The sequence below is a fragment of the Melospiza georgiana genome, chromosome 2 (assembly GCF_028018845.1).
Source record: "Melospiza georgiana isolate bMelGeo1 chromosome 2, bMelGeo1.pri, whole genome shotgun sequence".
In the NCBI taxonomy this organism is placed as follows: domain Eukaryota; kingdom Metazoa; phylum Chordata; class Aves; order Passeriformes; family Passerellidae; genus Melospiza; species Melospiza georgiana.
In genome coordinates, this window is record NC_080431.1 from 55,432,476 (window position 1) to 55,444,913 (window position 12,438).

The 12,438-nt window shown below is 44.9% G+C and overlaps 1 protein-coding gene across 1 annotated transcript in view; it reads left to right on the plus strand.

Moving 5' to 3' along the window:
* The first annotated feature begins 1,568 nt into the window (after nt 1–1,568).
* The window catches only part of WDFY2 (WD repeat and FYVE domain containing 2), a 59,396-nt gene continuing 48,526 nt past the window's right edge, over nt 1,569–12,438 (plus strand). The window contains exon 1 of the mRNA XM_058019259.1: nt 1,569–1,744. Within this exon, the coding sequence (XP_057875242.1) occupies nt 1,608–1,744 (137 nt within the window). The 5' untranslated portion in view covers nt 1,569–1,607. The remainder of the gene's footprint in view (nt 1,745–12,438) is intronic.

Genomic DNA, 12,438 nt, shown 5'->3' on the forward strand with positions numbered 1-12,438 from the left:
CTGTTTATCTGGCAGTGATCCAAAATGCCTAATCTTGAGAGTGAACTACTGCAAGGTCAGTAGACCTTACCAGACTTCAATATAAAAGACATTTTTAGATATATTCTGAAAACTAACAAGTGTATCAATCTTCAGAGAGTACCTCATACCTCACCAAGCAGTGAGACAAGCATTTCTATCTGTAGGTCTAGCCTAGGACTGCAGGATCATCCACAGCAGAAAGAGGGTGGGTCTTTGACTCTTCAACAGTAGCTCCCTTCTAAGAATGATGAGGAAGAGATATTATCTAGTCCAATCACACATCCTCAGGGAAACAGTTTGAGACTGCAGATTCATTTCCTGTAATCCAGCTGTTGCTGACCAGACCTTTCCCTCTACAGTACACTTGTGGACCTGTCATGTTTAGTTGAGAAAGCTTAAATGTCTTAATGTGGTCCTGCAGACACTGCTGGTTTGTTTAAAAGACTACTAAATATCGTGAAATTTCATTTCTGTCACAAGGAATTGACTTTATCTTTCCTCTTTTGCCTCTGTCTACTACATAGAAGTAGACAAATCAAGATTTGTCCTATTGCAGATACTGCTGTGTTCTACTCCTAGAAAAAGACTTTAACCTCCCGATCTTGGATTTTTTTCATACCTTTTTTTTTTTTTTTTTTTCTTTTTCAGGAAAACCACTGCTCGTTGGGCTTAGTGTGGGTAAATGTAAAGTTGCAGCTGATATAGCGCTTTCCAATCTGCTGACAACTTCTGCAATGTAGGACAGCAGCTCAGACATTGAGCATGATTTTCCAGAATCTTTCGAGACAGATTATGAAAGTTTGGCATATGCCTCGGGAAGAAGCTGCCTTTTCACTGGTTTCAGCACAGAGCTTTGGGCAAGTGATCTGACTTTCCTGGAGCTCAATGAATCTGTCAGGAAAAGCGAGTGAAAAGAAGGCGCTTGATGCAAACGAGCTGCTGGAAGTCTGCTGCGTTTCCCTTGGGAATAAGCTTTCTGAAAGGGAATTTCTGCTGGCGCCGCGGCGCAGCCCTGCCTGCCAGCGTCCCTGCCTAATGCAGCAGCAGAAATCCCATGTTTACCTTCAGTCCCAGGAAAAACTAAGATAGGGGAATGTAAACACAGGGGTGCAGCTACTTTTGCGCAACATTCCGCTTAATCTTTAGTCGTCCGTGGGACGAGCCGCACGGTACCGACAGTCCATAACCGGGCACGGCTCAGAGAGGGGCGCGCTCCCCGGGCTGCCCCCGGGGCGAGCCCGCGGCGCCGGGAGGGCAGCCCAGGCGGGAGAGGAGCGCTCCCACCGCCGCCGGACCGCAGCTTTCCCTTCACCAGGGCGCCGCTCCACAGCCCCGCTCTGCGAGATGGCGGCGGGGTCCGCCATTTCCCGCCCCTCCGCGCACCGCGCCCCGCCCCGCCCGGCCCGGCCCGGCCCGGCCCTGCCCGCTCGGGGGCGGTGCCGCCGCGCTGTCCCCGCTTCCCAGGGAGCGCCCGGCTCCGGCAAGTCCCTCCTCCGCCTCGGCACTGCGGGCCGCCTCCCTCCCTCCCTCCATCCCTCCCCCGGCCGTAGCCTCCTCCGGCGGCAGCGGCGGTGCCCGCCGGCCCCATGGCGGCGGAGCCCCAGCCCAAGGCGCTGACTCGCAAGCCCCTCCTGCTCAACAAAGTGGAGGGCTCGCAGGATGTGGTGAACATGGCAGCGATAGTGCCCAAGGAGGACGGGGTCATCAGCGTCTCGGAGGACAGGTACCGGGAGCGGGTGTTCGGCGGGGCCGCGGCGGGGGTCCGTCAGCTCCCAGCGCTGCTGCCGGTGATGGTGGCAGCGTTGGGCCCGCGGCGCGGGGTCCTGACGGTGATCCCCCGTCCCCGGCGGGTCCCGCCGCGAAGGGATGGGGGAGGCAGACCACCAGCATCCTTGTGCCACTGTGGACTCCACCGCTCGGAGCCCGGGCTAGCGTCAGGGTGGCGATGGTCCAGCATGGGGACATTGCTTTCGGCAGACACATGACGTCCCGGAGGGGAAGGAGCCTGGAGCAGGGTCTCCAGCGAAGTGTCGCGCTCCTCCTCCGCCACTGTGTGGGTCAGGACAGTGACCGGGCTGGGGCGCCGCTGAAACTTGCAGGACCTGAGTGACTTTTCTTAGCGTGGGAAAAACGGGATTCGAGATCCCCTTCATCACGAGGATTGCCGGGCAGTCTGTGGAGATCTTTGACCTTGCCTGAAGATTGTGGTGGCATTGGCTGAAACAGTAGTTTTGGTTCCCGTTTCCCCTCTCCAAACGTTTCTTGGTAATTGTTTAAAAATACCGTGTATCGGCGATAAGATCTTGGAGTTAAACCCCGTGTTGAAAAGCTGCCAAGGAGGAGAATGCTTTCAGGCCCTTTAGCAGGGCTTTGCAGGGACGGAGGCTGCCCAGGGGCAACTCTGTCTCTTCTGAAAGAGCTCAAACTTAATTCAGCTCTGCAGCTTCAAAATTCTATCTTGGAAATCTTTTATTTCAAAATAAGTGTTTATTTTTCTTGCAGCATCTATAAATAGTTATTTTAGGCGGGGTTTCTTTGCAGCTCAGGTGTACTGTGTAACCTGTGTCCTAAGACTGAAAGACACATGTAGTTGACCAGCATGTCAATATGTTTTGATACTCACAGGTATTTGGATGGACTGTTTCTCATGGATGCCTGGTCTGTTGAGTGTCTACTTTTATGTCTCTGCAGGCTTTCTGAAAAACTGACAATATTTTCTTTCATCTTTGTCCTCACTGTGACTTAGTTTTCAGCTGTCAAATATGTGCAAATTTAGGATCATTTAAGTTCACCGAAGCTGAGGTCTCCAAGTGAACTCTCATATGCCTGCTTGCAGGAGGAGCTGAGCTACTTAAAACAAGTATAAGGTCAAAGGAACCTTCAAGTAGAGTTTTACATTGTTATGTGATCACAATTTTATTGTCTTCACATTTTAATGTATTTAAAGTGACGTTGAATAAAGCTTGAGCTTGTTTTGGTTCATTGTAGCTTGTTAGGCTTACTTAGCCAATTCTTTTTACCTGTAGGAAGGTATTCCTGAACTTTATTTCCTCTCATATAGATGTCTCTCTCAATCTTCCCTCACCTTAGCAAAAGTAAGTAACTTTAGTTGTTGATGACAGGTTGATGCTCCAGTTTGATATTTCTATGTAGGGAAGGGGATTGATGAGACATCTTTATTTCCACTGAGATGTCAGCTTCCATAAGCTAGCAGTGACAAAGAAGTCAGGAGTTTCACACTAGAAAAGTCTGGAGGTTCCCAGGCTATTTTCTGTTTAAAGGAATTAACCAGGTAATGTGCCTGCTTGCGGGACTTGTTTGCAGCATCCTTGACATGCTATGACACAAGCTGTGATCCTGCCTTTTATTTATTCAGACATGAAGATGCTGGTTGATGGGTCTCTCATTTCCTGCTTGGATTAGCATTTCTATTGTAATTAAAAGATTAAGAGTCTAAAACTGACTTGGAAGAGTAGGAGGTTGGGTGTCTAACTTGCAGGTTTTAGGCTACCTGGGGTGAAAGCATAATTTGTCAGACTTTCAATACCCGTGTATTATGATTAGGCTTGTGCAGATCCTTATGGCACCTTTTCCTGTTTGGACCTGCCTTCTCCTGTCAGTGTTGACATGGTTGTTTAATGGCCACGGAATGTGGAGGGCTTTTAGAGCTTCCTGGAAACTGTTAAAGATCGTTATGGTGATGTTATCTGTCCTTTTACTTGTTAACCAAATAAGTGAGTTTTGTCCACATTTCCCAGCCTGTGATATGCCCTGCTCACATGAGGAAAATGTTCTGAAACCTCTGCAGAGAACTTCAGCTGGAATGACTTGACATCTCCAGCAATTGCTTCAGGCTGGGGATCTTCTGTACCTGAAGGAGGAATTGTTTTGCTGGTGAACGGCTGAACACATCATTATTGAAGTTGCTGGTAGTCTTTGCATACCCAACAGCTAGGTGCCACTTTAAAGATTTTCTTTGCTGCATGATGTGGCCCTGTGCACCTAAACCTTTAAAAGCAGGAGCTAGCTTGGTCTCTGGACCCAATTTTGTATGGCACCAGTGGTGTTATCTGGTTTTAAAAGACACAAAAGTGGTTTTAGCTTTGGCTGGCAGACATAGTCATGGATTATATAGCCATGCATGTTTGTAGCACATACGTGCATATATTTTAAGAAATAAAATTAAAACTATGTAATAATAGAGAGTGTGGTTATTCCTCATAAAGAAAGACAAAGTAGGGGGAAAAGAAGGAATCTGGGGGAGCAGGGGGCGAAGCAGGTTTACATATTTAACTAGATTCTCCAAACTTGGTATACCCAACAGGGTTGGAGTTTCTTTTTAGTATGTGTCATTTGTACAGGTGATGCACATAGATTTTCTCTTCTGAATCCTGGTCACTTGTGATAATTGAGTGATGTTCATTGTGTCCTAATCTTAGTGGGTTTTCTAATTCTACATCTGGGCAAAATAGACTGAGCCTGTATCTATAGTACAGCTGGTATGCCTTGGAGGGATAAGGTATTTTGTGTTTTTCTTCTAAGAAAAAGGATGCACCTGTCTAGACAGGTGAGAGTTAAAATAGTCTCAAAATTTGATGTCCAGGAATGTGTAAATCTAAAGTAGGATGACTCTAAGAAGTTACTAGCTTTCATCCATGCTCTTTCCCTGCCATGGAATCAACAGAGATATATGTAGAGTCTTGAGTGATCCATAGCAGTGTATACTCACGTGGAGCTAGAGTGGGATTTTCCTAATGTGCACAGCTGATCCTAAGCTGTCATCATCTTCCTCAGTGTTAAAAGCATGCACTTCTGTTTCAAAGTTGCACAGCACCTTGTCTTTTGTTGCCTTCAGAGGGAGACGTGGGTGTTGGGCATGTCTGGAAAGTAGGTCACTGGCATGTCAAGTTCAGACATATCTAACTCCGTGCTCCAGAGAAGATTTAGTGTCATTAATCTTACCTGAGCATGGGATACGGTGGGACAAGGGCACTGACTCAGCCAGCTCTCAGTGCAAGCAGTTCTCCTGGTGCTGGCACACTCGTGTGTTTCTCAAGAGCCTGAAGAGCCTGCCAGTGCTGTGAGTGCCAGTTCAGCTGGGCCTCTGAGAGGCGCTGATCGTGTGTCACCCATGTGCTGATCGTGTGTCACCGTGCGAGACTGGCAGGAGGGGCTGGGTGTCATCGTGGTAAACCTGCACTTTGCCAATAGCTCTCTTTTTACCCCTAGCTGGATTGTAAGTGAGGAAAACTTTCACAGAGGCTGGTGTAAACAGCTTTCCTGGTAATTACGAACTCTTGTCTGTGCCCTCTTGTGGGTGGGAGTTCTGTGCTCATTTCCATGCTACACACCTCCTAAATGTACGTGTTGCAGTCAAGAACTGTTCTCCTTGAACTGTTAACAAGAAGTAAAAGTTTTCACAGTCAACTGAAAATTGTCAAAATCCTTTTGTTTTAAAAATGGGCATTCTAGTCTCTTGGTGACAAGATATAGGAGAAAAATATTTATCCCTTATCAGATAGCTTTTTTTTTGTGTGCGTGTATTAAGGGAGTAGAGACCTTTGTCTTCTCTTTTACCTTGTATTATCTTAAGTTCTTTTTGAACTCAGTTGTCTCAGCTTCTTCATAGGGATCACTGTATAAACAGTGAGCCCAGACTGCCTATCTTATTAGTGTCTTCATGTCACATAGAGAAAACTATGCAGAGTTTTGTATTGCTAAGTTTGGTTTACAGTTTGAGGATTTTAAATACAGATGTGAACTTCAGCTGTTGTCCAAGGCTTGTGTTCTGGGTGTGCTAACGAGCAGGTTTTTTAGGGGGCATGACAACTTAATGTCCATCTTGTGTAAATGAAAATCGCTTTGCTAAACTAACAGTGGACTGGGAATGGGAATATGTGTATGTGACAAGAAATGTGGGAGTTGTCTTTGGCTTTGTGCTGACATGACTTCTAACATGGAGAACCGTGATCTTTCCATCCTCAAGTATGTCAAAAGCAATCTTTTTCTCCTTGTGGTTTTCCTGTCCAGATCCAGAACATTGAGCATACAGTGTCATAGTTCATGCCTGTGAAAAAGCTCTGATGGAAAGGTGGGATTCTTCACACAGTGCTGTATTCAAGCAGGGTGCAAGGGCCCACAGACCCTTGGTAAACTGAGTTTCCTTTCTCCTGTGGTGGAAAGTGATTGCTTTGTGGTAGAAAGTGATTGCTTTGCCCAGCAGTGTGGTTGCTGTACAGGTCTGTAATTCTTATCTAAGCACAGGGTTACATCACTGATTTCTGCTCTGCCTTGTGTGTGGCTGTTGGTTCACAGCAGAAGTGCAGGTGCTGTGAGAACTGATTTTGTTGCTGTCTGTGTGTGTTTATCAGTCTAAGCCTGTAGGTTTCACACCCAGGTGATTGCAGTATGAGCAGTAGCTCAAGCAAGGCAGAAGGTGTGGATGCTCTTTTCAAGTGTAAAAGGACTTGTTCCTGCCAGGAGGTTCTTTAAATTTTGGTAAAAACATCAGTCACCAATAAAATTGTTGATAGGAATTGAAGAGACCTAGTGCCGTAGATGGAATTTGGTTGCTCTCTTATTTTGTGTGTGTTTTTAAACTAAGTTTTTTGGATATGTTGTAATTAGATGAGTATGTCTTTGGAATAAAGGTCAGGGTGGAGGTTAGTGCTGGCTGTTTGCAAGGAAGAAGCGGATGCTGGCAAGAGGCTTAAGAGAGAAGATAGGAGGTCCAAAAGTGCTTGGAAACAGACATTGTTGCAGATGTTGAAAAGTACTTGTTCCGGATTTGACTAACATGTATCCTGTTGAGATGCCAAAATCTGAGACTAGCACATAAAATGTCCTGCTGAGTGCTTGTTGGGAGTGATAAACTCCACTTATTAACTCGTGGGAGACCTTGCAACGTTGTGCTTTTTTACTCTCTGCGCCACTTTCTGCCACCGCCTCTTGAGGTTTGTCCGAGGTTGTGGATCCCTTGCCTTAAAGATGCTCTCCTCCTGTGTGTCAGTGAAAGATTTAAAGCACAAGCATTTAGTATCATCTCTCTGATCTGAGCTGTCCTGAAACTACTAGCTCATGTAGGTCAATGCACAGATTGATGAAACTTCTTCAGTTGTGTCGTTCTGAGCTAAGGGCCCCTGTGATGAAGTTCACGTCTTGATTTCAAGACAACAGCTGCAAAAATGTGTTCTGATGTGACTTGGACCCAGCTTCAGCAGCACAGTTGGGCAGCATGATAGAGTGGAACCTTAGGTGCTTGAGCCATTCGAGTTAGGGGTGCAATGGCTTTTAGTCCCCTCTCTGTTTTAGAGATTATTCTTTCTATAAAAGATGTGAGTGAATTTCTCTTATCTTACAAGCTTTATTTGAAATAAGAAGAGCTACTTAATACATCTTCTTTTAACCTCCTGATAGCCTCTTTTTCTGCCTGTTGCTGAACAGTGTTCTTGATGCAGCAAGTTTTGGGATGATGCATCTGCTTCCCATATTAACCAGTTCTCATTTTTCTGCTTGTCTTCCCTGACCCCATCTTAATTTCCCTGGCATCTGTTTACACAGAGACTGGATCTCTCATCAGTGTCTCACGTCTCTCAGGCTTGGTGACCTTCCCCTGCAGTCTCTCCAGTTCTGCAGCTGAACAGTGCTTCTCGCCAAGAGGGGACTGACTGCACAATGCCACCTCTGTGCATGGCCTGTGGACCCTGAAGGAAAAACAAATGCCAGTTATGGAGTCCATGCAGGACAGAGATGGCATATAACTAAAAACGCACTGTTGCAGGAAACCTGTTGGTTTTTCTCCTCAAGATAAGGATGTCTAGAGGAGGCAGCGATGCTGCAACACAAAATGGCTGCGATATCTTAAACTAAAGGAATTGCAATGGTTTTGAAGCTACTGAGCTATTTAAGTAAGGCTGACCTTTCATTGTGGGTCACTTAGCAGACTGAAGCTCTCAAATAGCATGTGACCATTGTAGCACAATAGAAATATGTCAGTAGCTTGTTTGAGCTACTTTACACTATTTTGTTTACTGAGACAGACTCTTTTCTTTCCCTCTCTCCAGCTGTGCTGGTGCCTGCATGGTATCTGCCAACACTGATCTGTGCATAGATTTCCCAGCAAGATCTTTTAGCTATGTGATACTATGTGGAAGAGAATTGCTCAAAAGTGGCACAACTTTTGTAAAATGGTGTTTGTAACAGCCCTGGGATAAATCAGAAAATACTTGGCAGCTCATAGATCAAATGGAAAGGAGAGAGTAGGGGGGCATAATGCTGGCACTGCGTTGGTGCTTCTTGGTGCTTCCATGGTCAGGAGCTCTAAAAGCTTCTTAAATGATGAGCAATGCCCTAAGGGGAGCAACTGGCTTTTGTACAAGTGTCTTCTGTGCATCATTATGTTCTGTGCACTGTAACCTCTCAGACACTGAAGGATTATTTACCTAAAAACACTGCTTTGCTCTTTTTGCTTCACACTCTGCCCAAATATGAGTGGGTTTGTATAAAGCTTTGGGAATCTGCATGTATTTGCCCAGGGATTTGATAAGAATTGCAGCAGTCCATAATGCAGTCCCTTGCAAGACCAGAAGCAAGAAAAAACACAGCTGTTTCCTTTCATGCGTACCGTGTGAGGAGTGATGGATGCAGCCATGCACTGCTGGATGTGACAGGATGGCATGGGGCACCATGGAAGGGAATAGGAGCAGCAGGCATGGAGTATTGAGGATGCATAGCAGGGTGCATCCTGTTCAGCAGAGCCTTGTCCTATGGAGCATTTTAGGAAAGAGAAAACAAAGCTTCCTTCTTTATACTTTTGTGAGGTAAAGAAATTATGTGAATGGGAAAACTCTAAAACAAACGTCCACACAGGAATTGAAGGTACCCTTGCAAGCAGTTTGGGTGAGTGGCTGGAGCAATCCTGGAGAAGGAAAGGGACAGTTTTGTGAAAGAAGAAGCAGGAGAGGGCAAGTTTACCAGACAACCCTCCAGGCAGGGACCTTTACATAATAACAAAGCCATATGCATTTCTTGGGGTTCTTCATATGTCACAATCTGCATGCCTGATGGCTTGAAACTGTGCATAAATAATGACCAAAATTGATATTGGACTGTCAGGAAACAAATAATACATTTTACAAATTAGACTGTGCCAAAATTTGAGATGGACAAAATACTGCCTTCATCCTCATGAGAGGGAGAACAGTTGTGGAGGCTGGGCTAAAAAATGTGTTGTTTCAATTTTTCTCTTAGTCAGGCTGCAGGAAATAGCATTGTGTAACTAACCTTGGCCAGACTTTGAACATATGGGCTTTGCTTGTCACATCATGTGTATTCACCACTTAAATTAAGTTTTTCAGGGAACTCTGAAGGTTTGGAGCACTGAATCGAAGGCGATGCCAAAGCACAGTTCTGGGTAAAAGCACTGCTGTTCTGCTGCCAAGTTTACTGCAAAGTTTTGTCCAATGTTGTCTTTTATTCTCCAAATCCTGTACCATACCCTCCTATTGTGAGGTGAAAGATCAATGTACTTAGCAGGTTTTTGCAATAACAGTAGTGATCGATCAGCCCCAGAAAGCAATGCTTTTGACCTTTATAGGAATGTAATCATGGTTTCATTAGGAGTGGAGTCCTGTGGAGAGAAATCTGAGCAAAGGCTGTCCTAATGTGAAGTGGCCTATTTTGCCATCAGGTTGAATTATCTGGATTCAGGTGACAGAACAAGTACAGTGCTTTGTCCTTAAGGCATATGGACAGAAGATCCTTGCCCATTTTGAGAACGTGAGAGATGAGATTTTGCACCTCTAGCAGTGAGTGCAAATGTGGTAAATTTACCTTTGGCTTCAAATTCACTTATAATAGCAAATAAAGCTTTAATTGTATTCTTAAGAAGGAGGTGCATCTGCTTTGTGGAACACTTTGTGAGGCCTTTAATTTTGCACTCATTTTGCTTATGTGCCAAATTATCCTCACTTTATAATTTTCTTCTTGATTCTAAGTGTTATTAATCAACATCTTCTCACTCCCATACCCCATTCCTTTTCCCCATCTGATAAAGAGAAAAACTTAGCCTCTCCTCTCAGCTCTGTGTTTTGCAAGAGCAAATGTGGGCTGTGGAGTCATCCAATGAACAGTTCAAACTGACATTTCAAAGGCTTAATGTTTTGCAGCACCATGTGTATTAGTTGTATAGAATAAAACTAGGATTTCCAAGAAGATGCTTTCAGCTTTATGGCAAGTGGCCTGTGGTCCAGCCTAGCTTTTGCTGCATGCAGGGTTGGCTAAAGGCAGCTGCAGCATTTTGATGGCAGTGGAGGTCCTCTACACGTCTTGTCTGGATATAGGAATCATTCCCTGGCTTCACTCACTTTCAGCAGCTCCACCAACAATAAGCAGTTGTCAAAGGATGATTGTCCTTCTGCAGTTACTGAAAGTCCAGCAAGAAAGGTCATGCCTGTGCTATTCTCCAGCATCAGGCATATAGCCCTTGTGCCTGTTCTTGTCAGGTTGGTCCCATTGCTTCAGGCTCCTGTGGCACTTGATCAGGCTTCACCATGACCTGCTTTCTCCTGGCCAGGAGCTTAATGGGAAGTGAAAGGGTCTTGCTGTGAATAGTGAGTAGTCCTGTGTTTTTCTGCTAGAGATAAATGTTCTCTATGCTTTTAATCTGCCATGGGAACAATTTACTTTAGCATAGGCAGAAACAAATACTGATAAAAACTAGAGATCTAAGTAGGGCAATGTGGTAGTACTAACATGGGGAAAAGAGGATTGGAGCAGTGTCAATGTTAATTGTGCTGAGGGCAGAGGGTGAAGAGGTAATGTATCTGTCAAATCAAAATTGACACCTTTGACTTTATTGGCTCCTGATACAATTTAATTACTGAAATTAGGAAGTTAATACTTTTTGCAGCAGTCAAGTGACGTATTTTATTCTGCTCCATTGAGACCTATGTCCCATTCTGTCAGAACAACTACAATTCAGCCTGAAAAGAGTATTTTGGGTCTACCAAAGCCTTGCCTGGGCTGTCATGTGTGTTGCCTTAGCAGCTGGGAGTTTTAGTGCTGTCTGATATTACCTCAAGTTTTCTAAGTTCTGTTACATCTGAAGTTTTTGAGACTGCATGAGCTGGCATTGGCAGCTAAGAATGGACCTATGCTGGATTCCCTCAGGCAGGAGCAAGCAGGGAAAGCAGTTCATGTAAGAGTATCAGCTGCAGTGGGTGGTAGACCACTAAACTTGGCATTATGTGTTACATACAGGGGTTGGTTACACAATGTATAGGCACAAATCCATTTCCAACGAAGAATTCAGTCTCGTCTCTTCAGGAAATGAATCAGACTTCATAAACTGATCTCTTCTTGGTAACTTCTGTAACTGCCAGTAAAGGAGTGCAGATAAATTAATCCATCATCATGCTTTGAAAATATTAACTGATAAATGATCCTGCCAGATTTCCAGCAAGGACAGACCCATACAAACACTGAACTTCCAGTGTGAAACTCTGATCTTTGTTGTTGCCAAGTTCATTTGTAGCCAAAAGGCCAAAGCCCATAAAATTACAGCGACCTTGCTGTGGTGTTTGGAGTACCATGGCAGTCTGAGCTGTGAAGCACCAGCAGGTGAGGAGCTGTGTTGGGATGGGCTGTTGCAGAGATCTTCTCTCAGCTGTTCTGCAGGCAGGATTTCTACAGGCTGCCTAGCTGCAGGCTTTGCTCTGGGAGAGTATTTGAGACCTCTGGTGTTTGGCATTTCGTCTTCCCTTTTGCACACTCTTTATGGTTGCTAATATGGTTGGGGAGCACAAGACCAGGGGAAGGGACAAAATCCCTTGGTAGCTTGTACCACGAATTTAGGTTCCAAAGTGTTGATTTTGGAGTGGAAGATGAAAAGTAAGGGTAGGGGTTTTGTTGTTAAATAAGAAATGCTGTGAATGCTGTTGGCCAAGGTCCTTCGGTTTCCAGGAATAAACTTTTCCACAAATACTGCTGCTAACCCATATTATATTCCAGAGAAAGGAGTAGGAAAAGGGAGCTGTGAATGTACTGATTGTTTAAAAAAAATTACATGCTGTAGTGGCTGAAAAATGCATGACTTTCATCTGAATTCTGAAAGCTCCTGTGATTTCAGATGCTTTTGCTCCTTCTTTCCCTTCTTCCTTTGTTCTTTAGTAGATGAGAGAGAAGCCTGGTGAGGATTTCCTTAGTAAGTTTTTGAGACCAGGAAACCAAGCCAAGAAGTTGTCATCTCCAACTAGTTTCATCCACAGAACCCTTTTGATCACAGCTTATATTCCTTCTTCTAAAAACCTGATGACCTAAAACCTCTTCTTCAAGGAAGCAGGCATGAACATTGTTGTCTGGTTTTTATGAGGCGTGAACACACCTGAATGGATGGCCCAAGGATTGCAATTATTGAGG